The sequence below is a fragment of the Gossypium hirsutum genome, chromosome A12, assembly GCF_007990345.1.
Source record: "Gossypium hirsutum isolate 1008001.06 chromosome A12, Gossypium_hirsutum_v2.1, whole genome shotgun sequence".
NCBI classification, from domain to species: Eukaryota; Viridiplantae; Streptophyta; class Magnoliopsida; order Malvales; family Malvaceae; genus Gossypium; species Gossypium hirsutum.
Genome location: NC_053435.1, coordinates 80987322 through 81013410, shown reverse-complemented (window position 1 = coordinate 81013410; position 26089 = coordinate 80987322). Strand labels below are relative to the sequence as shown.

Genomic DNA, 26089 nt, shown 5'->3' with positions numbered 1-26089 from the left:
GAAAATTTTATCAAGATAAACCAATGGGATAGAGACTCAGCGTTGATTGTAGTTTTGCAAGTCAATATATGTCTATTTAAAATAAGGCTTGTTATAATTTTTTAAGTACGAGCTTGAAAGCATTTATCTTGTGTGAGGAACTCATTTTTAGTGCAAATTATTGTAAACAAATTGTTCTCATTGTTCATTTTGTAAGTAAGCTTTCAAGGGGAAAGTTTTAGTAAAAAGAGTGATTTAGTTTATTCGTAAAGTGATGTCAAAATTTAGTGAGTGAGTTGAACTTAAATCACGTCTTGTATAGGTAGATTTATAGTGGACTACTCTCTAAACAAGATCTCATAAATGTAGGAAGTTTTTGAATCACGTAACCATACTTTTGTATCCATCTTATTTTTTGACTTTGTTAATTTGCAAGTTCAGTTGCAATTGAACATATATTTAGAAGGCAAAATCAACAAATCTTACACAATATTTATAAAAGCATCTTATAAAATCGAAAACGAGTTAGGTTGGGCCATTCTTAAATATTGGAGCTCAAACTTGCCCCATATCTTAAACATGCTTTGTTTTTTTTACCCAAGTCCATTTTTTAGGTTTAATATTTTTATTCAAATCCTCCGTAGTATCAAGTAGGCCTTCAGATTTAGACTAATAACTTGATCCCTAGACAGGTTTATATTTTTTCATTAAGTCATTTTTAGGGTTAGTGGTCATCTACATCCTTCTCAATGCCAACTACTTAACAAAGTGATTGAAATTCTCTTTTAACATTTCAAGAATTAGGGTTATCTTCTTCGAAAAATTTGCAATGTACTACTTTAACAACACAATTAGCTTTGTTAATATTGAATACCTAAAACACAACCACTTCATCCAAAGAAAATAAGAGGTTTTAACTCTATGAAAAAGCTAAGTACAAATATTTGCCATTGTTTACATATAACATTTAAATACGTACAAATCAATTTACACCAACAAATTGAAATGTTTTAGAACACATTACATTGCAAAATAACAAAATCTTGATAAATCATAACCTAATTCTTAAATAATAGAAATGATCACTTAATGCTACATAAAATGGAAAATTTTCTCTATTTTATAATAACTAAGGGATAACTTTTCAAGTCATTGAAAAGAGTTGTGTATATGGTTAGTCATTGATGTCTCCCATAAATCACTATTTATTTGTTCTTTACACATTGTTATGTCACTGGGGATCCAAGCAACCTACAAAAGTGAAAAAAATTTATTGGATACTTTCTTTTTAATTATGAGAATTTCAAGTGAGGAAAGTTATTTTAATCTAGGGTTAGGCATGTTGCCAACCTCATAAAGGGGTGTAAGTGGTACTTACAAGTAACTTATCAAATGAGATACTGATGAGATTCTAACCCTAGTGCTTTCCATTGTGCTAATGAATACCAAACCAACTGAATTAGCCCATGTTGGTAAACAAATAAACCTTTAAAAAGGCAATTTGTTGTGATCAACATATTATAAGAAAGTTAATTTCACCATACATTCTCACCCTATGGCTTAGATTCTAAAATGGTCCTCAAATTTTAAATAATTCTAATTAAGTCTTTAACATATCAGTATCATTTCAATCAAGTCCTACTTACCTAGCCATTAGCTTAGGTATCAAAATCTAGCTGAAATCTAATGTGGAGCAAAGCCAAAGCATATTGATCAAATTTCAAATACGTTTGTACTAACCACATAAACAACTTATATCTAATGTAACATTATAATTTAATATGGCTATTTCTAAAAAAAATGTTAAATTCATATACATGTATTTAAATTTTGATCTATATGTTTTAAATATGTTCAATGCCAGATTCAAACTAACATTTAATGCCTCGACTGATGCTCAAACTAACAAAAGGCCCTAATTAAAATGATATTGATACTTTGGAGATTAAATTAGAAAAATTCAAAGACCAATTTAGAATTTGAGATATAGTTTGAGGATATATGGTGTAGTTAACCCCAAAAAGAAAAAACCTTACCATTTGTGAGGTCAATTGAGAGGTTCATCTGCTTTAAATATGTCACTAATAAACTCTTGAAAACGAGAAGAATATATTTTGGGATTTACAGCTGCAATCATCTTTCGATCAAATTGCAATGACTTGTAGGCATGCTCAATTCGCTTGATGACATTGTAATTTTGGAAAAAATCCACTATCCCAAAACACAAAAGAACATCATAGCACTCTATCACTGTAAAATTTTGACATGATAATGTTCCTGTTCCATTCTTTGATATGCGAACACCACGTGCATCTAGTTCTTCACCAAACTTGCAACTATGGAAACAAAATTTGTAAGCTAATACAATGCTAAATTGCATTTTAATCCTTAAAATTTATAAGTCAATTTTGACCCCAAAAAATTTTGGGTAAACTACACTAGTAGTCACCTAAACTATTAGTAAATTTTTTATCTGGTCATCTAACTATGAAAAGTTACAAAATGGTCATCTAACTATTAGTAAATTTCTTTTTTGGTAACTTAACTATGAAAAGTTACAAAATCGTCACCCAATTATTCAATTTTGTCTTTTTTGGTCACTAGCTAGCTAACGGTGACAACTTTTAGAATTGGTGTAGTAGCAATTTTAAGCCTTAACATTTATAAACTATGTCAATTAGTTTGAATTCTAAAAAATTGATCATCAACATTTACACATTGTGTAACTTGGTGACAAAAAAAAAAGAAGAAGACAAAATTGAATAGTTTAGTGACCATTTTGTAACTTTTCATGGTTGGGTAACCAAAAAAAAGAAATTTACTAATAATTAGGTGACCATTTTGTAGCTTTTCAGAGTTGGGTGACCAAAAAAGAAATTTACTAATATTTAGGTGACTACTAGTGTGGTTTACCCAAAAAGTTTTTACATTTCACCTCCAATGTATTTAACAAGCAAAATTTACCTATTGTTTTGTAGCCATTGATCACCAAAACTCACTTCTGATGCTTCATTCTCAGAGAAAGAGGTATTAGAGATAATGTCCATGATGTTGGTTGTACTGTATTTGCTTGTTGAATCTACAATGCAATGATGAAGTAGAATATGTTTCATTAAATGATTGATGACATTATTAGAACAATTAAGCACTTAATTTCTTACAAATCCTAAATTTTTCAGGTTATCTTTTTTCGGTAAAAGTATCATGGAGGCCCCTATACTAAAAGTCAAATTGCATTTTACCCTCTCTATTCAAAAAATGGGTAAATAGTCCTTATACATTAGATCAAAGAGAAAATTGGTCGTTTTTTGTTAAAACTTTCATCCATATGTACTGTTAAAAATTGGTGTGGTTGACCAAATAATCAGAAAACGACATGTGTCCTCATTGCTGACGTATAAAGCCTAATTTTTAACAACAAAAATGGATAAAAAAAGGGGGACCAATTTACTCTTTGATCTAATGTACAAGGACTTATTTGCCCATTTTTGAAATAGAGAGGGCAAAATGCAATCCAACTCTTATTATAAAAGCTTCCATGGTAATTTTTCCTTTTTTCCTATTTACTTTGCCTTTTAAGCTACAATTATACCTATAAATTCTTACATTGAAAGAGAAAATTCAAACAGGTTGGAATAAATCCAAATCGAATCCAATCTGATTTGACCATAAAAACTAACAATTCAAACCTAAAGAAGTAGCTAAAAATAATATCAACCCAGAATGATTCAAATCTAAAACTAACCCAAAATTGAAATTATCCAAACTCAAAAAGATTTAAAAGTTTTAATACTCGAATTAACCTTAAAATCAACTACTAGACCTAATCCAAGCAAGGTTGATGCCAGTGACTACTTATATCTTTGGAATTCATAGCCAAGGTAAATGCTAAATATAGGCATACGTCAAACATGCTAATACTAAATTTTTTTTTGCATAATTGCATAAAATACCCTCAACATTTATAGGTTTTTGGGTTTGAGCCCTTAATATTTTTTTATTGACACCCTCAATGTTATGATTTTTTCAAAAATTAACCCAATTCTAATGGTAAATGTCAATTGACCACCAGTCAAACGACAAGTTAATGAAATAGCCTATGTGGCATGCCACATAAGCACGATGTCATAGATGACATCATCAAAACAATTTTTTTTCATTTTTTTCAATCTTCTTTCTTCTTCTCTCTTTCTCTCTCCCCCTCTAGCTGTTGTTAGAATAAAATCACAAATAAAAGCCATAGGGTTTATATCATCAAACCCCATCAATACCATCATCTCTTTCCCGGCTGAATCCCCTATTTTGCAATCCCAGTCTTTTTTGTAAAACTTACGTGCCAGATGACGGTCAAGCTCCGCTATACAAATTTCAAACGTAACATTGGAATTCAATTTCTTACGATGGTTTTAATCACCGGGGGCAAAAACATGCCACGAATAACAAGGATTTTTCGACGGCATAATGACGACTTTTCTATAAACATGATTTTTTGGGAGATTTTCTTCAATGTAAATCACTTCTTCTTTGAAATTCGTATGAGGGAAAGACTAAGATTTAGGGAAATGAAACTTCCCTTAGTGTATCGACACCCACATAATTTAAGATTAAGCTTGCTGGAAAAGTGAGTCAATGGATGAATCGATTTGAGTAACTGAGTTGTCTCATAGGCTTTGATTATAATCTTAGTCGAAATATGAACAAACTCGATTCTGACAAGAAGTAAGCATAAAAAAATGGTTACCGATGGCATAAACGATGGGGCATTGGACTACATGAAAGTCTTGTTCAATTTATTCGAAATCAAGTAAACGAAGACCCATATTGTTGTTTATATTACTCAATGGATCAACACCAAAGAAATGAAGTTCCAACTGCTTCTTAAAACCTTCAAACCCTGAAACCGTCATTGCTAAACAATAATAAAAAACTAGAGACAAGAACTTAAAAATAAGGACAAGAAACAAGAGAAAATATAGAAAGAAAAAGAAGATGTTGAGTTTTGGTTTTAATGGTGAGATTTGGTGGTGTTGAAGAAGATTACTATAGGTGAGAGAGAGAAGTGGGGAAGGAAATGGGGTTTTATAGGTAAGATATTGAGAGATAAAGAGTGAGGGGGGAGTGGATATTGAAAGGGGCATGTGGGTGTGAGGCAACCAAGAATCATTATTACAGGCAAAATGAAGGTGAATAAGATGATGATATGTTTTGTTTTTTTTATGTGTGTGTTTTTTTCTTTGTTTGGAGTTTTGATTTTGATTCAATGCAAACAAAATTCAATCCATTGATTCAATGCAAAATGGTGGTAGGTTTTTTATTTTTATTTTTTTATTGTAACAATAGTTAGAGGGGAAGAGAGAGAAGAAAAATGATGGAAAAAAAAGAATTTTGTTTTGATGATGTCATTTATGACATTGTACTTATATGGCATACCATATAGGCTATTTCATTGACCTGTCGTTTGATTGATGGTCAACTCACATTTACCATTAAAATTGGACTGATTTTTGAAAAAAACATATCATTAAAGGTGTCAATAAAAAAAAGTTAAGGACTCAAGCCCAAAAACCCATAAACATTGAGGGTATTTTATGTAATTATGTCTCTTTTTTTCACATATTTGAAGATCATATACTTTATATTAGTATCGTGAATGAAGAATCCAAATAACATAACTTATCACATAGCAAGTATTTTTCCTTCTTGAACTTAATAGTTTTATTTAACCAGCCACTTTTGGGGACTTGAATTTGACAACTTTTTTCACATTGGGTCTTAAACCTTTTTTGGCGTTGAACTTAGAAATTGATACTTTCTTTTGGTCTAAGTTAGGCCTTAAACTTGACAATTGTTCCTACATTGGGGCTTAAACTTTTTTTTGTCTAAATTAGCCCTTGAAAACCTTAAAGGTCAAGTCCCAATATGGGAATATTTGCTAAGTTCAGGCTTTAATATAATAACAATTGTCAAGTTTAGGGACCGATTTAGAATAATTGCTTAGTCAATGCCCAATGTGGGAACAATTGCCAAGTTCATAACCTAACTTGGACAAAAAAAAAGTTCAGGTCTTAATGTGAGAAAAGTTGCTAAGTTAAGACACCAAACGCTGATTTAACCCTTTTATTTTATTTATGTATTAATATGAGCAAGAAATGAGCGTGAAAGGAGAGACTATAAGTAAAGCTTGATACATTGTTTGTATTTTTCTATACATCACCTTTATATGAAGAGTCAGAGGATCTTTGTGAGGCTACATCACTTTGATGCAATGCAACATTGAAAATTCTCATGCCATTGTTAGAACATTTGCTGTTAACACAATCCGCTAAAAGACAACAAAGGAATATATGTTACAATTTGTTTTATTTTTAAGATTTGACTTGTTTCAAATAATGTCACCATTGTTGCATTTTCATAACACATATAGCTAAAGTAGTGAAAATTCACCTTGATGTGATCCTTTTACATGCAAGCCAAGCATGAGGCTGTAGTTCATGATGCCTGCAGCCTCTAGGAAAGCACAATCATATTTGATTTGTCTATCAAAAACAAAATTCTGATTGTTAATCAAGAAAAGAAAACAAAAGAGAAAAAATTTATAGATTTATAGCAACTGACTTAGTAAAAGTACCATGGAGGCTCTTGTAATAGAAGTCAGATTGTATTTTAGCCTTTTTACTTAAAATGGGTAAATTAGTCATTGTATATTAGATAAAAAAGAAAACTAGTCTTTCTATTAAAAATTTTATCCATTTTCACTATTAAAAGCTAGTCCAGGTACGTCAGCATGCAACACGTCACATGTCACATTATCTGATTATTTTGTCAGCCACGCTAGTTTTTACGAGTATAAAGGGATGGAAGTTTTAACAAAAATGACAAATTTGTTTTTTAATATAATGTAAAATGACTAATTTTCTCATTTTTTTAGTAGAGAAGGCAAAATGCAATCTGACTCCTAGAATAGGGGCCTCCATGATACTTTTATTGACTTACTTCAAAAGCCTTTGTCGAACCAAAGGTTCAAGGTAAAATAAGAAATCAAGATCAGACTCCTTATGTAGAGTTTTCTCTCGGTATCGCATTTTTTCGACTTTTCGACCTTGTAATGAACCTTTGAGGTCATAACATCGATGCATCAACAAATCTGACTTGAATATGTTTGCCACAACCACAAAATAAACCTATTTAGAGAATTCAGACAATATAACAAAAGAAGTTGAGTAACAAAACTTCCATATCAAATCAGATAGTTTAAAATATGCCTATAGTCCCTGTATTTTTTTTAAAATTAGGAATTTATTCCCTATACTTATATTGCTAGGAATTTAGTCTCTTTATTTTTAAACTTTAGAATTCAAGTCAAACTGCTAATTTTTTTCTTTGTTAAATTCAAGTTAATTACAACATTTTTTTAATTACATGGCTACCAAGTAAGTGTTTTTTTAATTTCAAAATGTCACAGTAATAAATTTAACCCAAAAAAATTAACAGTGTTAATATTTGGACCTGAATTTGAAATCTAAAAAATAGAAGGACTAAATTCTTGAAAATATAAGTATAGGACTAAATTCTTAATTTCTAAAATTATTAGGACTATAGGCACATTTTAACCAATAAAATATATTATAAAGGTTTAGAGAGCAAAGCTTTATATGAGATAAATACCTTAGTACCTCCGGCTGGTTTCACCACATGAGCTCCATATAACTTGTTCAATATTGTGCTTCGAAACCTTTTGATATGGCTATAGTAGCTTGGAAGCATTTCCAAGAGAACCTGCATTGGGATAATACTCACTAAGAATTCCTAAATATCTACTTCATTAATAAACTTATTTTCGAGTAATCTCCAAACAATAAAATTATATTAGAATCCAACTAAATCTTAATCATTTGAATCCAACTAAATAACTACTTCACAGTTTGGGATGATTTGCAAAATATATGATAATTTATTTATCAATTTGTCGAGGGATTTTTGATTCATTTGAGAGGAAATTGTGAAGTGTTATATGTTCAAAGCCAACAGATCTCTAAACAAGTTTAGTATTATCTCGATGGACTTTTGTCTTAACACTTTATAGATTTCTCTCGACAAAGTTGAAAAATCATCAACAAGCGTTTGGGAGAAGTCTACGAAGTGTCATCTAGTTGGAACTATTGAATTCTTCGACAAATCCAATATTGTTCTTGGTGGGGGGTTTTGTCTCTCGACTCTATTGAAAGCCCACGCACTTGAAAAAGTGACCTAACGACAGGTTCACCAAGTGGGAGTGTTACGTCGGATGCCTAAGAAGCTAAACCATGCATGTTATGCATGGTTAGCCTCAAACCTACACCCTATAGCATATAAGGCACACATATGGATGAGATTGCTACCACTTGGGCTATATGTTATAAAGCCAATCTCGAAGTTGTTGAGGAGTTCGAAGGGTCTAGACGATGACATTTCCTTAACATTATATGAGAGAAAGACTTGTTTTCATTACCTTAAGTTCAGATTTCCTTAGTGTTTTAATGGCAAATCGAGAGTCGTTAGAGAAAAGGAACATGTTTCCAGGTCTCATTGTAGACGTCACTTGCTTAATAGTTTCATCACTACAAACTAGCATCATGTAGTCATCGTTATCGATGTTTTCAAGCTCTTGAATAAGTCTAGAAAAACAATGAAATAACAATAACTCACGTCTCGGTATATTGGCACAATCTATTAAATACAATAAAATCAAAACAATTTAAAAAATTGCAAAACCTGAAAGATTTAGGACAATAATCTTTCCATTCAAAGCCAGTAACTATTCCGGGAGGGAGATTATTGCAATGACGTCTTGAACATTGAATCATATAATCCGTCGTCATAAGCTCCTTGTCGGAAAATGCCATGTAAATCTCAATTTCACTCTGCAATTCTTTTCATTATAAAATGAAAAACAAAACAAATAACTTTTCAAATTGGTACACTTTTTGTAATCTTTCTATATGAAAAATAAAATAAAAATAAAAATCAATTTTTTTTAAGAACATGAATTTGATTATACCTTTGTAAGAGAGAATCTCAATTTCTTGCAAGATGATGAAATCTAACATGCAATGTTAGAATTTTTATTTATTTATCCAAAACTATAATCTGTTGAGTAAAAACTAAATTATAGTTTTTTTTTTCAAATCAAACCCCTTTTGATTGAATAAATCCAAAGATTTTTTTATTAATTTCTATTTTATTTGCTTTTAATTATTTTGGTTGTAAAAAAAGATTGGGCGGTGGAGAGGAAAAGAGGCTGCAACAACTAACAATTTAACTTTCGGTCCTTAACAATTAGTTTTTAATTCATATAATACAGAAATAAAAAAAATAATTATTTGGTACATTAATAATAGGGTAAAACATAGTTTATATTTTGGCCGCTCAACTTTAAAAAGTTATAAAATGATCACTTAATTATTCAAAAGTTTTCATTTAAGTCATTGAATTATTCAAAATTTTTTCTTTAAGCCGTTGATTTGTTAAGTTTTTTTTTTCTTAAAGCCCGAAGAACAAGCTCTAAGCAATGATTTAACAATCAATATGGTAGATCAGTACTTATTAATGAGTAGAAGAACATATCTTAAATCTAAATCGATTTTGATGGTCAACGTGGAAGATTGGTGAAGAAATTTGTTTAGATTTTGGTTTGCAGATTTCTGATATTCAAAGTTGTTTCATGAAAAATTATTTTTTGTATAATTTATTTTTTTCTCAATAAATTTGTTATGTTACCAGGTATTAAAAAAATATTTTAATATTTTAAATATCAAATCCTGCCTAAATATAAATAAGCATAATTGATAATAATGTAATTTTAATAAAAATATTTTTTTAAAAATAATAATTAATATACAATCAACCCCTTTTTATAATAGTCTCATTTATTAATCAAAATTTTGAATCTTGTAAAGTGGTGGTTGTTAATAATATTTGAGATTTAGATTACTACAGAGAACTAGTTTAATAAAAAGTGTACTTCATAATTTACGATTGTCGTTATAGATGAGAAATTAATAAAGAAGATAGAAATAAAATATAAAAATTGATAGTTGTTGAATTCATTAAGTCAAGTCATGTTATTTTCAAAATTTTATGTGACAATTATATTATCACATATGTAATGTCATATCAGCTTGTTATATTTCCTCATATTTCTCACAAAAAAAGTTGATGAATTTAACAGTTGTTGCTTGTTAAGACTGAAATTTTGGAATTTGAAAAATATATAGGAACTAAGAATGATTCAATTGAAATACATGAATTATACAGTGAAAGGTTAATAACAAAATTTAACCAGAATGATTAATAGCTACTAAAGCATACAAACTAAAATTGATAAATTCAAAAGTTATAGTAATACTAAATTCACAACTTACACAAAGTACACTTATTTAACAACTACTAAAGTATACAAACTAATATTGATCAATTTGAAAAATACAACAATACGATATTCATAAATTACACTGAATACACTAAAATTGATCAATTCGAAAATTACTAAAATACTTAATTCACAACTTATGAGAGTACTCTGATTTAACATCTATTAAAGTATACAAATTAAAATTGATCAATTTGAATATTAAATTCATAAGTTACACGGAGTACATTGATTTAATAGCTACTAAAGTATACAAACTAAAATTAATTAATTTGAAAATTATAGAAATACTAAATTCACAACTTACTCAAAGTACATTGATTCAACAACTATTAAAGTACATTGATTTAATAGCTACTAATTTAACAGAGACGTACCTTTAGATGTGCATTTACCTCTAATGTGGTGCGTTTAATTTTATTTTATTTTTTGTCTCACGCTACATTATCTAATCTCATCACTACTAATCGTAGTTGCCATCTAAAAAGATTTAAAATATCAATTCTTTTTTTAGTCAAACAACATAGCTTAGAAAAGATTCGAAAATTAAAAAAAATTTAAAAATATATACAATTTATGTAAAGGTAAATTCGAAAATAATTGAAATATTAAATTCACGACTTACTCAAAAATATATTAAATTCACAATTAAGCAAAGTAGACCAACTAATAGAAGTATTTATCAAAAAAAAAGAAGAAGAAAACATTTTGTTTTTGCTAAATCAAAAGGATTCATCATCTCATAACGAAAATCTTTAGAAACCGAAGGGTTTTACAAAGGAAATTTCAAACTCTATTTAATACACAAAACAATGATCAATCATCTCATTAAAACTATAGTGAATTGAATCTTGATTGCCCCCATTCATGGTGGATTTTTCCCTTCATTAAAACTTGCAGCACCAACAATGAAGGGGCTAAGGCAACCAACCTTCATAGACGATAACCCCAATCCACAAAGCAAGCTTCCATCTTCCGATGTTGAAGACCTTATATGATTCTTTCTTTTCTCAATTTCCCTAATTATCCCATTCCATTCCCTTAGAGCCGTAGACGCCGGCGAAGATGACGATGTCGTCGAGGAATGACAATCGTCTGATTGATCATCGGACAAATTCTCACCGGGTAAAGGTAGTGTAGTAGATTTCGATTTCTTCAATCCCCTGTTTTTCTTCGAATGAATGCTTTCTCCAATCAGGTCACGGAAACCGACGGCGGATAAACCAGACATCGAGGGTACATCGGCCATGTCAAGAACCGTAACCCCAATGTTAATAACGCCGTGAAACCTACCGGAAGGTCGACGAACTTGAACCGCGGTGAAAGAAGGAGGGTGGATCGTAAAACCAGACCGGATCGAGTTACCGACGAGTAAACGAACGGTTCCTAGTAGGGAATCACGAAGGACGCCAACGGAATAGATCTCAACGGAAACACCGGAAGTTTCTTTAGAAAGGAAATCAGAAGAGACTTTGAAAAGAAACTTGTCGTTCCAAGTAGGGTTTCCACCGCCGGAACGATCAATACAAGTACGGAGTTTAAGAGAAGGATCGATCCATGCAAGGGCGTAAGTTTGCATACGGCGGAGTTGACCAGATGGTTCTTTAAGTCCTTGTGCGGAGATTAAGGTTATTTCCAGCACATAATGATGATGATGATCTTTCTCCATTACCCGGTCCTTGTTGTGCCAATCTTTCTTCTTCTTTTCGATTTTTCTCGAGAATTTTAGGGTTTCATCAAGAAAAGGAAAAAAAGAGTATGGGATTTTCCCGAGAAAGTGACACCGAAGGAAAGGGTAATGCCGGCTGGAAAAAAAAAAGAACACCCACCACAACAAATAGAAAGAAATAGGGACAGAGAGAGCTCAGGTAATGGGAAGAAAAGAAAGGTTGAAGGAGGGAAAGTTGGTTATTTTCAAAAGAGAAAATTTTAGGGCTGGGCCGGCAATGAGTATTTGATCTATAAACTCTTTGGACCTATTTGTAATATAGGTCATAGGTGTTTATGCCCAGGATGGACTCATTTTGTTTTGGTTCGGTTTAATTTTTCAATTTCGAGCCGCTCAAATTTAAATAAAATACTTTGATTAGTTATTGATTGAGTCTTATTTTGATTGGCCTTGGTATTATTATCAGTACAAGAGATTGTGGGTTCGAGTGAGTTTCAGCACGCAGTACCTATTTAAGGGTTAGAGATGGGCTATGGGTGGTTCTATGCATATATAATAAGAACTTATAATAAGATTAATGTTAAAAAAATAATTTTATTAGTTATGTAAATTGCATCTACAATCACTAAATTATTCATAAGTTTATGTTTTGACCACTCAACTTTAAAAAGTTTCAAAAATTCACTGAATTATTTGAAAATTTTCCTTTAAGTCATTGAGTTATTAAAACTAGAGACGAAGCTAGAATATTGCATTAAGGGGATCAAGGCCACTTCCCTTGTTAAAATCACTGTTGTATGATCTTTTCTATTTGCACAACCTATATTAATTGAAAGCTCTCTTTCATCTTATTTTTTACGGTTCAATTTGTTTTCATGAAACTGCTTTAAGCATCATGAATCTGCAACCCAAAATCCAAATAGCTTTCTTATCCTATCTTCGACACTAACCGTTATATCAACTTGAATCTAAGGCATATTCTTATTCTTGTTGCTAGATACTGATCCACCGTACCAGTTATTGAATTTTTGCTTAGAGCTCGTTAGTTAAACTTCAAAAAATAAAAAATTTAATAACCCAATGACTTAAATAAATAAATAAAAACTTTCAAATAGTTCAGTTACTTAAATAGAAACTTTTAACTTGCTTAGTGATTATTTGGTAACTTTTTAAAGTTGAGCGACTAAAACATAAACTTACAATAGTTTACTCACATTGGATATAGTTTACTCAATTGATAAACTACATCCGAGCTTTGTTCAACTAAGGTTTAATTCAATATTTTTAAAGCTAAACTGATAATCAAATTGATAAAATCATCGGTTCTTAATTTAATCGATTTAATTAAAACTTTTAAAAAATAAACTGTTTAACTACGAATTTAATCCGTTCATATCAATTTTTAATAGTTTGATTCCGTCGAATTGTAGTACTTAACATTTTATGATTAAATTAAATCGATTAAGATAGGTATTAATAATCAAATTCCCCGGTGACATCATCGTGAAGGGATTTTATCATCATTCAAAATCGCCATAGATGCTGTATTACATTGAATGAGCAGAGCAAAGGCGTCAGTTAGGATATAAATGTTAACTTCACAACTATCAGCAGTTGTTGAGACATTGACCCATCAACGACCAATTCAATGCTTGTCAACTCAAAGTGTGCGTTCACCTACTACATTAACACCCCCCCCCCTTCCGAGCCCTTCCGAGCTTTACAATTTTCCAGTTCGCTAACCCCCCAAAATCTCTCCATTAATCCAATTTCTTGTTCTTGAGATTCTGGGGTTTCGCATTTTGATTCTAAAAATCTATTAAAGTGATCACACAAATGGATGTAGAGTTACCCATATCTAATAATCTAGCCACCACGTTCGACGAGGTCTCTTTGGAGGGTAGCAAAAGCTTCGTCATAGCCTTGCAGGTTTCTATCTTTTGGGGGTCCAATTTTTGCATAGCAAATTTCGTGTTTTCTCTTTTTCTTTTTGTTTCACATATCTCGTGGATTGAAGAACAATGATTTTGCTTCGTTTACATGATGTTAAAAGGAAATTTGGAAAAGTGCATGCATCTTGTTTGAAAGGTTGTCTTAAAGAAAATTTTGAGCTTTTTGCATGTTCAAAGCTTTTCTATCTGGCCACTGACATTTTGCAGGAGCTGAAGAATTTGAGGCCTCAGCTTTATTCAGCTGCAGAATACTGTGAAAAGTCATATATACATAGTGAACAGAAGCAGATGTGAGGATCAATATTTTTACTTTTACTTTCAATAATTGTTGCTTCGTTCATTATTTCCTCGTGCGTTTAGGTGAGGTTGACTCTTTCAAAAGAAGTCTTTCGAAAGAAGTCTTTGAAGTGTAGTCTATCTGAAGTCGATAGACTTTTCAACACGTCCAATATTGTCCTTGGTGGGTTTTGTGCTCTGCCTTTGATGAGAGCCTGAGGTTGTCTAAAGAGGTGATGGGTTCAACAAGGTAAGAGCGTTTTATCGAGCGTGAACTATGTGCCGTGCGCGGTCATTTACCAAGAAAGTATGAACTTTTGCGCTTGGTAAGATTTGAGCGCGTGCCCTACAGCTAGGGTATTTATGGGCAATTATGCTACGAGTTGAATTAGTCAGTTGTAGCATAGTTAGCCACAAGTGTCAGGGGTTCAAATTCTATTAAGTGCAAACACTCACATTCCCGATGAGGCGCACTCACTTTGTTGAATCTACCGTCTCTTCATCAAAATTCTGATTGGAATAATACCCCTCTATTGAGGGGTTCATTGGCTTGGCGCGGACGATTCTTCGAAGACTTTTTCCAAAGAAGTCAGAAATCTCTCAACACTTAATCACTCCAAAGCATGACAATGGCTTGCATCCGTGTTTGTGCTTGAAATATTCTTGCTTTCTTGGATAAAATTTGCTAGGGTACTCGACAACCTGAAAGACTATGCTGTACAGGCTCTTGTTAATGCTGTTGATCACCTTGGTACTGTGGCTTACAAGTTAACTGATCTTCTCGAGCAGCAAATATTGGAAGTGTCAACCATGGAGCTACAAGCATCTTGTTTCCATCAGGTAAACAGTATGTTAGGAACTTGAGAGCAGAAATGTAATCAAATACGACATCTAGATGGTTAACCAGTCCCGTGTCTAACTTAATCACCAAGTAACCTCCAACCAAATGAATTTGAGTTAATTTCTAACACAATAATGAAGGGATGACCTGAGCTCATTTAGTTTGTTCATGTTAGCAACTTCATACGTGCCAAGTATACACCGGTAAAGAAGGTCTCCGGCAGCACCAGCTGTTTGCATTTATCCCCAAACATCACAAGCACTACATTTTACCAAGTAAGACTACTTGATTGAAGCCTGTTTCTCATTTCCTTTCCCTTTTTTTCTCCTTTTTTCTCGGTTCTTATTCTATTGTGTTTCTATCAACCAGATTCCGTAAACAAGAAGGTTCATTTTAGTCCGCTCGTGCGTACAGATTCTAGACAAAACTACTTCGAGGCTTCTCGTCTTCAACCTTTTGGTACGATGGCTGGAACTCTTCTAAAATTTGAGTTGATTGCTGTATTGTTTTCATTGTACTTATTAAATGTGGTATATAGATAGTCCTGCACCAAAGCCGCTTTCATGTTACTTAGCCTTGGAAATGAAGCCTACTTCGAAAGGGAATTCAGACACTTTGGCAAGGTTAGTCTGGCCGAACTGTTCCAATGTGGTTCTTCTAGTGTTGTAATGAGAGCAAAGAAGTTATTGACATTGTTTACACTGCAGCAACGAAATCTCGAAACATTCGGGCAATGGTTCTGAAGTTTTCCGGCTATTGGGTACGCATTTTACATCGAAGCTTTTCTTGCTTTACAAGACTTGCATTTTGACCGTAATTCTTGCAGATAATGGAGATAACACAAGGAAAAAGTCTTCGGCAGCACCTTTACTTGCTTCGAATCCACTTGTTCCAACACTGGGTATCACACATGGGGTAATGTTCGAATCGACAATAATGCATACATGCTTGAAACCCTTTAAACTGATGCTTGTTTGTTGAAACCCGAGTTGATGGATTTAGCTTTAGATTGGTTGCTCTCTTATCTGATATAAAATCTGTCATTGTTGCATTTCATGGTTGTGGAAAAACCCTGTCTTCGTTTCAGGAATTGGAGGGACCGTCGATGGCGTTCAGGTCATTTGATAACCGAAAGCGTCAGATCGTTCGTGCATCTGTTAGAAGCAAAAGCTTGCTCTCAGCTTTCTTCGTCAAACAGAAATCAATGAAGCTAAAAGCTGGATATGTTGCATGAATCTCCATTTGAACAATCCCAATGCCACCTTGTAAATCACTCATTGTGGATAATGATGAGTTACATTATCCACTCTTATGAATAGTTTGTATAGTTGAATGTTCATTGTTAATTTTCCCTAGAAATTTCATAAATTTTCCATGAAAATGAATTGTCAAATTACAAATTTTCACATCCAATTGAAAAAAAAAAGGTTAGTGGTTGAAAATTTTAAATTTATCTAAATTTAGTCTAATTGTTGATAAACGCATGAAGTTGAATTGTCGATTTTTGATACTTTACTCTCTTTTTTCTAGTTTATTACACAAATTGTTAAACTGTGATTTATGCTAATTCTTTACTTTTAAATTGTTGAATGTCTGATTTCAAGTGAGCAATTTAGTGAGAACGTTTAACAATTAAAAGTTTCACTTAGTTTTCATAAAATTCAATATTAGGAAATTCATAATTAAATCAATTGTAAGCTCATTGAAATTAATCCGATGAGGGAGATCAACTTCTTTTAGAAAAGTCTTAGAAGTGTACTCATAAATCTTTCAATAGGCTAGTATTATTCCCGATGGTAGTTTTTTCTCTTGATTCTTCCTAGAGCTCGAGCACAGATCAAAGAAATCTTAACATTTGCACTTGCTGAGATTTCAACCCATACTAACTCTTTAAAGAATTTATAGGCACAGATCAAAGAAATCTTAACATTTGCACTTGCTGAGATTTCAACCCATACTAACTCTTTAAAGAATTTATAGGCTCACGACAGACAATACTTTGAAAAACTTTTCCAAAGTGAGAATCAACCTTCCCTTAAAAAATGTCCTTTTTTGTTTTAAAGATTTTCAACTTCTTTGAGAGCAGTCTTCAAAGTGTCATCGTTCAGGAGCTGGCGGACCCCTTAACATGTCTGGTATTATTCTTGATAGAGGTTTTATCTCTCAACTCTATTCAACTCTATTAAAAGCTGTATATGGTTTATAAAATGAAAACGTCTCGTTTGATGCTTGTTATGGCAAGCCATACGTGTATCGAAGTAGAGAGACAAAATTCTCACCGGATATAATACTGAGCATGCCGACTTTAGACAAATGACTCTTCAAAGACGTTTTTCGAATTAGAAATTTTCCGTATATAAGTAAACAGTTTTGAAAAAGAAATGGTAATAATAAAGAAATCAGAAAACATTATTATCATCATAAAAGAGTAAATAACACATCATTTGAACAAGAAACAGAAAAAGAAAAAGAAAAAAGATTCAGTTTCAATCTTCAAACACCCCCATTTTTATCAGCCATGAATGGTGACAGCTTCCCACAACAAGTTCTTTGAAACACCACTATTGTTCACGTCCCTAGCTTCCATAGCAGCCATCTTCAATGTCCTAATCGTCAGTTCATTAGCTTCCCAAAAAGATAAACTATTGTAAGGCAAATTATGTTTGTTACAAAGATCCCTCACTAATGGTGCAACTTGTCTCAAATGACAACGAGGCAACCTAGGGAACAAATGATGTTCTAATTGAAATTGTAACCCACCAAAGAACCAATCCATCCATGGCGAACACGAAATATCCAACGTCCCGTTCGTCTGTTTCTCGAACCAATCGTTCCCGTTTGGCGGACCGACGTAAACATTCGCAGAGAAATGATTCAAACAGAATTGAACATGTTGAATTGATGTTACAACAAAGCTTGTAAGAACAAACATAACTCTGTGTGACCAATTTGGTAACCATGAAACTAGAAGTGGAAACCATGTCCAAAATACGATAATCCCCATTATGTTCAATGTTCTATCTTGTACCTGTCTTTTAGAAAACAATAGTAATAATGTTTGTATATATAAATTTACCCTTGCTACACACATTATAGGATAAAATGTCCAATGTTGGTAACTGATGAGAATTCGTGCCATATAGTCAAACTCGAGTTTTCTACCGTAAAAAGAAGATGTTACCGAATTGAATAACCGAGATGAGACAGCAAAAACTGGGATATGTTGAAGATCGGGATCGTAATCTAAGCTATTACAAGCAATGTGATGAGCATTATGAGTCCATTTCCACCATGCAATGCTAATACCTGTTAAACAATTACCTGTTATAACTTGAACCAACTTGAGATTAGAGATCCAGCAAAAGTAGCATGGAAGTTCTATACTAAGAGTTAAATTATATTTTGTCTATTTTTTTTAAAAGATAAAAAAGTCCTTTCAAAACACAATTTGATTATTTTTGTTAAAAATTTCATTAATTTTTATAGTTTAAAACTACCATGGTTATCAAAGTTGTCAAACAGTTACACATAAAATGCTATATGTACCTCATATTAATGTGCAAATACTAATTTTTAACCGTAAAAATAGATTAAATTTTTAACAAAAAAATTTGATTTGCTCTTTGATCTAAAGAATAGAGATTAATTTGCTCATTTTTTAGTAGAAGGCCTATACTAAGAGTCAGATTGTATTTTTTCAGCGTTACTCAAAAATGAATAAAATAGTCTCTATACATTAGATGAGATAGTAAATTGGTCCTTTCTAGTAAAAGATTCATTCATTTCTACAATTAAAAATTAGAGTTGCTGACAAAATGACCAGACAGTTACACATGACGTGCTATGTGTAACTCGTTGTAATGTATAAAAATCAATTTTTAACAGTAGAAATAGATGAAAATTTTAACAGAATGATCTAATATATAGAGACTATTTGCCCATTTTTAGTAGAGGGAATCCGACTCCTAATACAAGAGCCTCCTCCACTAAAAATAAGAAAATTAATTTTTATACCTTAGATTAAAGAGTAAATTAATTATTTCTAATAAAAATTTAATCAATTTCTACTGTTAAATGCTAATGTTATTGACAAAATAACCAAATGGACAGAATAACGAAATGGTTACAAGTGACGTGATCATTGTAACTCATTATTAGGTATAAAAACTAATTTTTAACGGTAAAAATTGATAAAAAAATTAACGAACAAATTAATTTACTTTTTAAGAATTAATTTAAAGCTATAAGAAATAATTTAGTGCAAAATGAAATCCCGCCTCCATGCCCACTTTTACCCCCAAGCAATGCTAATACCTGTTAAACAATTCCCTGTTATAAGTTGAACAAACTTGTTCCAACCATGACCAGACATTACAATGTAATGACCAGAATCATGGCCAATATAAGCACTTTGTATCCAAGCCATGCCTAACACCATAGCCGAACAGAGATGAACCCACAAGCTATTGCAACACAAAACGCCGTAAAACACGAAACCAAACATGGCGGCTACCGATGTTAATGTAAAAACAGCTGTGTGACCTTTGTTTTCAAACATGCCAGCTTTAGTGAATTCATGGATTATGTTTCTATAATCTTTGGATACCTCAGAGACTTCGTAATCTTTTAGACGATAACCCGTGAAGAACTTGTTAAGGTATTGCCAAGCTGTGGTGGGATGATAAGCTGTGAATGCGTCAGTAACGTCTTTTCCGGCGAGATTTAAGAGTGGGGTTTCGCCGCCGGGATGGTATTTGGACCAATCGGAAACGTTGTAAACTTTGCCGTTGATGGAAACCCATAAATCTCCTGCCTTGTTGTGTTGTTCTAGCTGTTGAATGGTGATGTATTTTTTGTCACACTCCATTAATGAAAAAAAATACAGAGCTTTTTTTTTGTGTGTGTGTGTGGAGATTTTTTTGGAGATTGTTTAATATTTATACATTTAACGGCAACAGACGACATTGTCATTTTTTGTACCGATAGAGGGTCAAAATTTCTTCCCAGTCCTTATACTTTCATAAAATTAAGATTTAGTTTTTGTGTTTAAAAATTAAAAATTAAAAATTAAATTCGCTTAATTTTTCAATTTAAAAATCATAATTTAATCATGAGTTAACTACACTCAAGGTTACTAATCTATTAATAACTTTACGTTTTAGTCACTCAACTTTAAAAAGTTACAAAATAATTATTGAACTATTCGAAAGTTTTTATTTAAGTCACTGTGCTATTTAATTTTTTTAAAGATCGATTAACGAGCTTCAAATGACGATTCAAAAATCAGTACGATAAATCAATACCCATCGATGAGTAGAATATAATTTAGATCCAAGTTAATCTGACGATTAGTGTTGGAGAATCAAGATTGAAGAAAAAAGTTATTTCACTTTTGGTTCACAAATTTGTGACGTTCAAAGTTGTTTCATAAAAAAAAAATTAAACTATAAAAAAAAAGAGAAAGAAATGCTTTCGATTGATGTTGGCAGTAACAATAAATATTTAAATTAATTTTTATGATCGTATTTAGTTTTTGATGTTTTTATATTAATTTTGAGTTTTGAATTTTAGCTTGAGATTTATTTTATGTTATTTAGATCTTATTTATTAAAATTTTAAAAGTTTTTTTCATAAATATTTTTTAAAAGAATTAATTTTTTAAATAAAAAAAATATAAAATAAGCCTTACGTAGCACTCTTTAAAAAAATCTACTGTATTTTTAAATTATTTTCAAAATTTTAAATATGAAATATTTATTTTTTACATATTTAAAATTAAAATCATTATAAATTACATAAGAAATAAAATTCGATTTTTTATTTTGTGAATAAAAATCATAAAAAAATAGCATGATATGGATAGGTTTTTAAATTTTTTTCTTAACGTCAATGAGACCTTGACTTGATGATAATGTCGAGATTCTAAGAATTTTGTATTAAAATAATAAATAATAAAAATTGAAACAAAAAAATTAAAAGTGAAACTACTAAAATAAAACTGTTTTAAGGCGTGTGAACATTTTTTAACGCTTTAAAATGCTTCTAAAATACAATAAAGCCCTCAATATTTCCAGTAGAATAGTCAAAATGACTAACATAAAAGTCTTTTATATAAACGTATAATAAGTATAATAAGTGTATCTTTTAATAAAATATTTTTTATAGAGTTGTATTGTTTTGAAAGTAACTTTACATAAAGTTATTTTATATGATAACTTTACGCACAAAAGTTATGTCTTTATAACACATTTATTCATTAATAATTATAAATAGTTAAACATTTCTAGATAACAAAATATTATTACAGACCAACATTATAAACTATATATTAATACTTTGAGATCTTAGATTCAAGTGCTGTCTTATTTAATATTATATGTATTTTTAGTCTATATTTTTCTACTTTAAGTCCCTACATCTATATTATTATTTTTACATTGCCTGATCTAGAGTTGTCCATGAAATGGGTCGGCTCAAAAAATGTGCTTAAAATTTTATCTAATCCCGGCCTAGATAAAATTGTTAAAACTTGAGTTCGTCCCCACCTGCTTGTATTAATTTTTTATATAAAAAATTAAAATAAAATACATCAAAAACACTAAAATAAATTAAAATAAATGTTTTATAACAAATTAAAAATAAATTAAAAAATATTTATACTTAAAATAACACTAAGATATGTGCAATTTAACAAGCAAATGCCTCTAAAATAGTAACAAAATTAACAATAAAACAAGAGTTATACAATATCAAAATAATAACAACATAATAGTGAAATTACAATAAAACAGTGGGAAAACAGTAGGAAAACAACTGCAAAACAGTGGAAAAACAATAACAAAATAACAATTTCTCTTTTTGTAAATTCGAGTCGAGTCAAAAAAACTTTATCCAAAACTTTTTCGTTTTTTAAGCAGACCTTATTTTTTTTAACTAAATCTATTTTTCAGATAGACTTTTAAACTAAGCTGAGTAAGCCGAGCCATGGATAAATATAATTTATCGATTGTAATTTATAAATATATTAATTGTAATGATTTCATTTCAAAAGTAAAAAGTAAAAAAAAAAAAACCACTTCATCATATTGAAAACTCTTTGTATACCATTGGTATTATCTCCCCACATATCCATAATTGGAAAATTACAAGCTGATGATGGTCCATGCTTTCAAAGGACAAATTTTGGCCATTCCTTTTTTTTTCCTTTTTGAAATTTATGATGTAAGGTTAAAATTTTATGATTAAAATTTAGGGTTTAAAATTTTAATAGTATTGTATCAATAATAATTAAAAATAATTAAAAATTTAATCAATTTAATCTCTATAATTACGTGAGATCCATGATAGAACAATACAACAAAAGGCATAGCATTTGATTTTGATAGCGAAGGCCACGTGGTTAAACATGAGCCGTTAAGTACTAAATGTAGTCTTTATATCTTGACACGTTAAGAAAGATCTTAGACACGTTTTACCATCACCAGAATTATAATGCAAAGTGGTCCATTTGTCATTGAATGGCTGTGATGAAGTAGGGACCATGAAGTCAGTAAACACCGCATCGAAAGATATTTATTAGTAATTGGTAATAATAGGGTTAATTTCATTCCTGTCCTCTGACTACTATTTAAATTTTAAATTGATCTTCTAACTTTAAAATGTTTTAATTAGATAACCAATGTATCAATATTATGCAACTAAGTTCCTTCGTAACCCTAACTAACTCAAATTTAACGTGGATTAAATTGTAAATAAATGTGTTCCAACTATATTAATAACTTAAGTTTAACGGGTTTATAATTATTTTTAATATGTTTAATCCAAACTGTCATATAATAAGTACACACATATTTCAATTTGATTTACATAATTTTAAATTTTTTGACATAATTAACCCTAATAATACTCATTTAGAGGCAAAACTAGATTTTTTTTAGAGGAGCTGGATTTGAAATATAACTTTTCTGAGAGAGCTAAAATTCAATCTCATATATAAAATTTATTAACTTTTTAACTGATTAAACTATAACCCAGGATCATAATTGAATTTTACTTTTTACGAGACATTAAAATATAATTTAATCATTATATTAATTTAAATTTTTATAATTAAAAAAACTAAAATATTTTTTTTTTCATTTTAAGAAAGTCCAAACGCTTACCTGCCAATTATTTTAGACTTAAATTATCATGTGTTTATTAAGTTGGTGTCACCTTCAATAGGTCGATTAGAAAAATTACTAAAATATTTTTTTATAATTAAAATAAATTATATTATTTGAAGATATTTTAATTTTTCATTAGAACAAAAAACCAATAAAAATATATATATAGTATAATTTAAACTCGCGATAATTGAATTAATAAAACATTAAATTTGTCACTCAACCAGAACTTCATTTTAATTTAACTTTTACATTTTTATTTTATTATGCACATTTTATTTTAATATCATATATATTTTATGTGTTATTATTAATTAGTTTCAAACCATACATTTTATTATTTATTGTATATTATTTTTAGACACACATATTGGTTTTAAACACGTAATTTTCACCTGTTTATGCGTGTGATAAAATTTTTAATATTTATAAAATATAAATAAAGAATTAATTAGTGTTTATAAACCCTTCAATCAATTTTTATTTTCATTTTTTTTATATGATTGTTTAGTGTGGAAGTAAAGGAAGTATCTAGAACAAGTTCCCATATAAAAAAAGCAAAAAGAAGTGAATAAAAAGATTTAAAGTTTACTTTACTCAAAAGGGATGGAAATTCCAGGGTGGCCAAATTTGCTCCACTTGATTTCAATTTTTATATAATGGAATACTATTTTTTCTTCCTCTTTATCTTTGATATAGATGGTGGAATACTATTATGTAACACAAGCTGGTCGGGTCGAATGGTAAAAAATTTAATATTTATTAAATAAAATTTTGAGTTTAAATTTTATGAATAAATAAGAGGATGTTAAAAAGATATTATATTCTATTTAAGGGTTTGAATAATTTAATTAAGATTAGAAATCGAAAATTTTCAAACAATAAAATTATTTGAATAGAAAAAGCCGAAATTACTGTAAATAATAGAAACACCCATATGAAAAACAATATTATTTTTTCTAAAAAATTACAAACAAAAATTGTATATTTTTTAAAAAAAATAGTGTTGGAAGAGCTTGCGCTCCGTTTAGGGGTTTAAACGAATCGAATCAACTTAATTTCGAATTTAGTTAAAATTCAATATGACTACTAAAAATCGAAGGTTCTCGGACAATAAAATCATTTGAATAGAAAAATTAAAATTGCTATAAAAAATATAAACACCCATGAGATAAACATTTTTTAAAAATATAAACAAAAATTAGATATTTTTGCGCTTAGTTTAAAGGTGCAAATGAATGGACTCAATTTCGAATTTAGTTTAAATTAAATGTGATTACCAGAAATCGAATAATCTCAGATAATAAAATTATTTAAATAAAAAAGTCGAAATTACTATAAATAATAAAAAACCCATATGAGAAAAAGAAATTATAAATAAAAATTGGATATTTTAGAAGTGGACAATTTTTTAAACTTTATTTTATTTATTTAATTTGTAGAAGTTAAATATATTTTTCTTGATATCTTCTAAGCAAAGTTGGAATATAGTAAAGCTAAAGTTTGTAAAGATAAATGCCATAATCATGATGATTTGGTCTAAAAGTGCTGTCATATATCATGATTGTAGAATATCTGCGAGATAAGTCCTTTTAACTTTGTCAGATTTATAATTTCATCCTTATTTTATTTTAATTTATCTTTCAAATTTAATTTAAAAAAATCCAAATTCTTTTATTTCAAAATTAATTTTTTTTAAAAATTTTTGTATGTAGTTTAACTTATATTATTTAATAATTTTAAAATATTTCATTTCAACCTACAAGTCAAATCTGTGTTTTGAAATTATTTAAAATTTTATTTCTAAAATTGAAAAATATTAGATATATATTATTTCTAAAATTAAAATTTTAAAAAATAAAAAATTATTTTTAAAATACAATTATTTCTGAATATACTTGTACGTATGTGTCAAGATTCTAAACCATTAAATTTTATTCCTCATAATTAAAACATAAATTCATAATATTATAAATTTATTATATTATAATTCAAAAAATTAAGTATATTTTTAAGTTGTTTATATCTTTAAATATTGTTTCATTAATAATTTTAATTAATATATCATTATTTAAATAAAAAAAATTATAAAACACGCAAGTAATTCGTGCAACGCACGGAATAAAAAATTAATTAAATATATATCAATTTTTCAAAAATCCAAAATTAGAAAAAACAAAAATATACAATCTTAAGTGTTTTATAAAAATAAATAAATAATAATAATAACCATCACTTAAAAGAAAGATTGGTTTACGTGATAATGAGATTGGAGACTTGAGTGCTTCACTTTACGTGTTTGTACTCCATTTATTCAAATTTCTTTTGATTAAAGATTAAATTCTTTTTCATTTCTATCATTGTCAAACATCATATTAATTTTTGGGTAAATTGCATTGATAGTCACACAATTATTAGTAATTTTTTTGACCATTCAATTATTAAAAGTTATAAAATGATTACTCAACTATTTGACTTTTTCGTTTTTCGTCACCAACTATTAAATTCATAATAGAAAGATAACTTGGCTAGGGGAGAGTAATCAGTTTAATCGATCGGTTTTTTTTAACCGACTTTACAAATTTTAACATGAGAAAACTGGATCGATCAACTTTCATTGAAAAAACCAACTAAATGATTTGTCATAATTTGATACATCGAATTAGGCTCTCTAGAACACTTTATAAGTTTGTTCTTAAGCAATTTGTGAGTCTTTTCTATGCTTTTCGTTGATTTTTAGTCTTTAGTAGTAATGATCATTTTTCTTTGATTTTAATCCTTTTTGGAGACCCAGATTGA

General features: G+C 29.8%; 4 protein-coding genes across 10 annotated transcripts; 1 reads left to right on the top strand and 3 right to left on the bottom strand.

The window, feature by feature from the left end:
* Positions 1–930: 930 nt before the first annotated feature.
* LOC107919445 (phosphatidylinositol 4-phosphate 5-kinase 10) lies at positions 931–9102 on the bottom strand. The gene is made up of 10 exons (XM_016848908.2): positions 9017–9102; positions 8731–8887; positions 8468–8633; positions 7645–7755; positions 6973–7160; positions 6424–6515; positions 6194–6301; positions 2944–3058; positions 2016–2315; positions 931–1230 (listed from the first exon to the last, which is right to left on the bottom strand). The coding sequence occupies exons 1-9, from the start codon at positions 9063–9065 to the stop codon at positions 2027–2029; spliced, it is 1275 nt and encodes a 424-aa protein (XP_016704397.2). The 5' UTR covers positions 9066–9102; the 3' UTR covers positions 931–1230; positions 2016–2026.
* Positions 9103–11045: 1943 nt separating this feature from the next.
* LOC107938567 (uncharacterized) lies at positions 11046–12380 on the bottom strand. Its single transcript, XM_016871770.2, has one exon. It carries the CDS (start codon positions 12054–12056, stop codon positions 11253–11255), a length of 804 nt encoding a protein of 267 aa, XP_016727259.1. The 5' UTR covers positions 12057–12380; the 3' UTR covers positions 11046–11252.
* A 1235-nt stretch (positions 12381–13615) lies between these two features.
* Positions 13616–16506, top strand: LOC107923445 (protein ABIL1). Of its 2 annotated transcripts, XM_016853652.2 has the most exons (9): positions 13616–13985; positions 14216–14298; positions 14974–15124; positions 15301–15400; positions 15495–15584; positions 15664–15748; positions 15833–15885; positions 15952–16040; positions 16213–16506. In XM_016853652.2, exons 1-9 carry the CDS (start codon positions 13893–13895, stop codon positions 16357–16359), a joined length of 891 nt encoding a protein of 296 aa, XP_016709141.1. In that variant the 5' UTR covers positions 13616–13892; the 3' UTR covers positions 16360–16506. The 2 variants fall into 2 exon arrangements, with proteins under 2 accessions (XP_016709141.1, XP_016709136.1); XM_016853647.2 differs by having other exon boundaries at positions 13642–14298.
* A 1004-nt stretch (positions 16507–17510) lies between these two features.
* LOC107923462 (delta(8)-fatty-acid desaturase 2) lies at positions 17511–20072 on the bottom strand. 6 transcript variants are annotated; one of them, XM_041082811.1, is made up of 3 exons: positions 19440–20051; positions 17886–18446; positions 17511–17731 (listed from the first exon to the last, which is right to left on the bottom strand). In XM_041082811.1, the coding sequence occupies exons 1-3, from the start codon at positions 19990–19992 to the stop codon at positions 17724–17726; spliced, it is 1122 nt and encodes a 373-aa protein (XP_040938745.1). In that variant the 5' UTR covers positions 19993–20051; the 3' UTR covers positions 17511–17723. The 6 variants fall into 6 exon arrangements, with proteins under 6 accessions (XP_040938745.1, XP_040938744.1, XP_016709161.1 ...); XM_041082810.1 differs by having other exon boundaries at positions 17511–17721; XM_016853672.2 differs by having other exon boundaries at positions 17886–18431.
* Between the last annotated feature and the right edge of the window lie 6017 nt (positions 20073–26089).

What these genes read in the sequence shown, in the direction of transcription:
- LOC107919445 (XM_016848908.2), bottom strand. Translation starts at nt 9,065, where the DNA reads ATGTTAGATTTCATCATCTTGCAAGAAATTGAGATTCTCTCTTACAAA. An exon ending in CTCTGACTCTTCATATAAAG is followed by an intron (nt 3,059 to 6,193) that starts GTGATGTATAGA and finishes ATTGCATTGTAG; the next exon opens with ATTCAACAAGCAAATACAGT. An exon ending in CAATGGCTACAAAACAATAG is followed by an intron (nt 2,316 to 2,943) that starts GTAAATTTTGCT and finishes TTGTTTCCATAG; the next exon opens with TTGCAAGTTTGGTGAAGAAC.
- LOC107938567 (XM_016871770.2), bottom strand. Translation starts at nt 12,056, where the DNA reads ATGGAGAAAGATCATCATCATCATTATGTGCTGGAAATAACCTTAATC.
- LOC107923445 (XM_016853647.2), top strand. Translation starts at nt 14,078, where the DNA reads ATGATTTTGCTTCGTTTACATGATGTTAAAAGGAAATTTGGAAAAGTG. An exon ending in AATTCAGACACTTTGGCAAG is followed by an intron (nt 15,749 to 15,832) that starts GTTAGTCTGGCC and finishes TTTACACTGCAG; the next exon opens with CAACGAAATCTCGAAACATT. An exon ending in TGAAGTTTTCCGGCTATTGG is followed by an intron (nt 15,886 to 15,951) that starts GTACGCATTTTA and finishes TAATTCTTGCAG; the next exon opens with ATAATGGAGATAACACAAGG.
- LOC107923462 (XM_041082809.1), bottom strand. Translation starts at nt 19,992, where the DNA reads ATGGAGTGTGACAAAAAATACATCACCATTCAACAGCTAGAACAACAC. An exon ending in AACAGGGAATTGTTTAACAG is followed by an intron (nt 18,447 to 19,439) that starts GTATTAGCATTG and finishes AAGTTATAACAG; the next exon opens with GTAATTGTTTAACAGGTATT.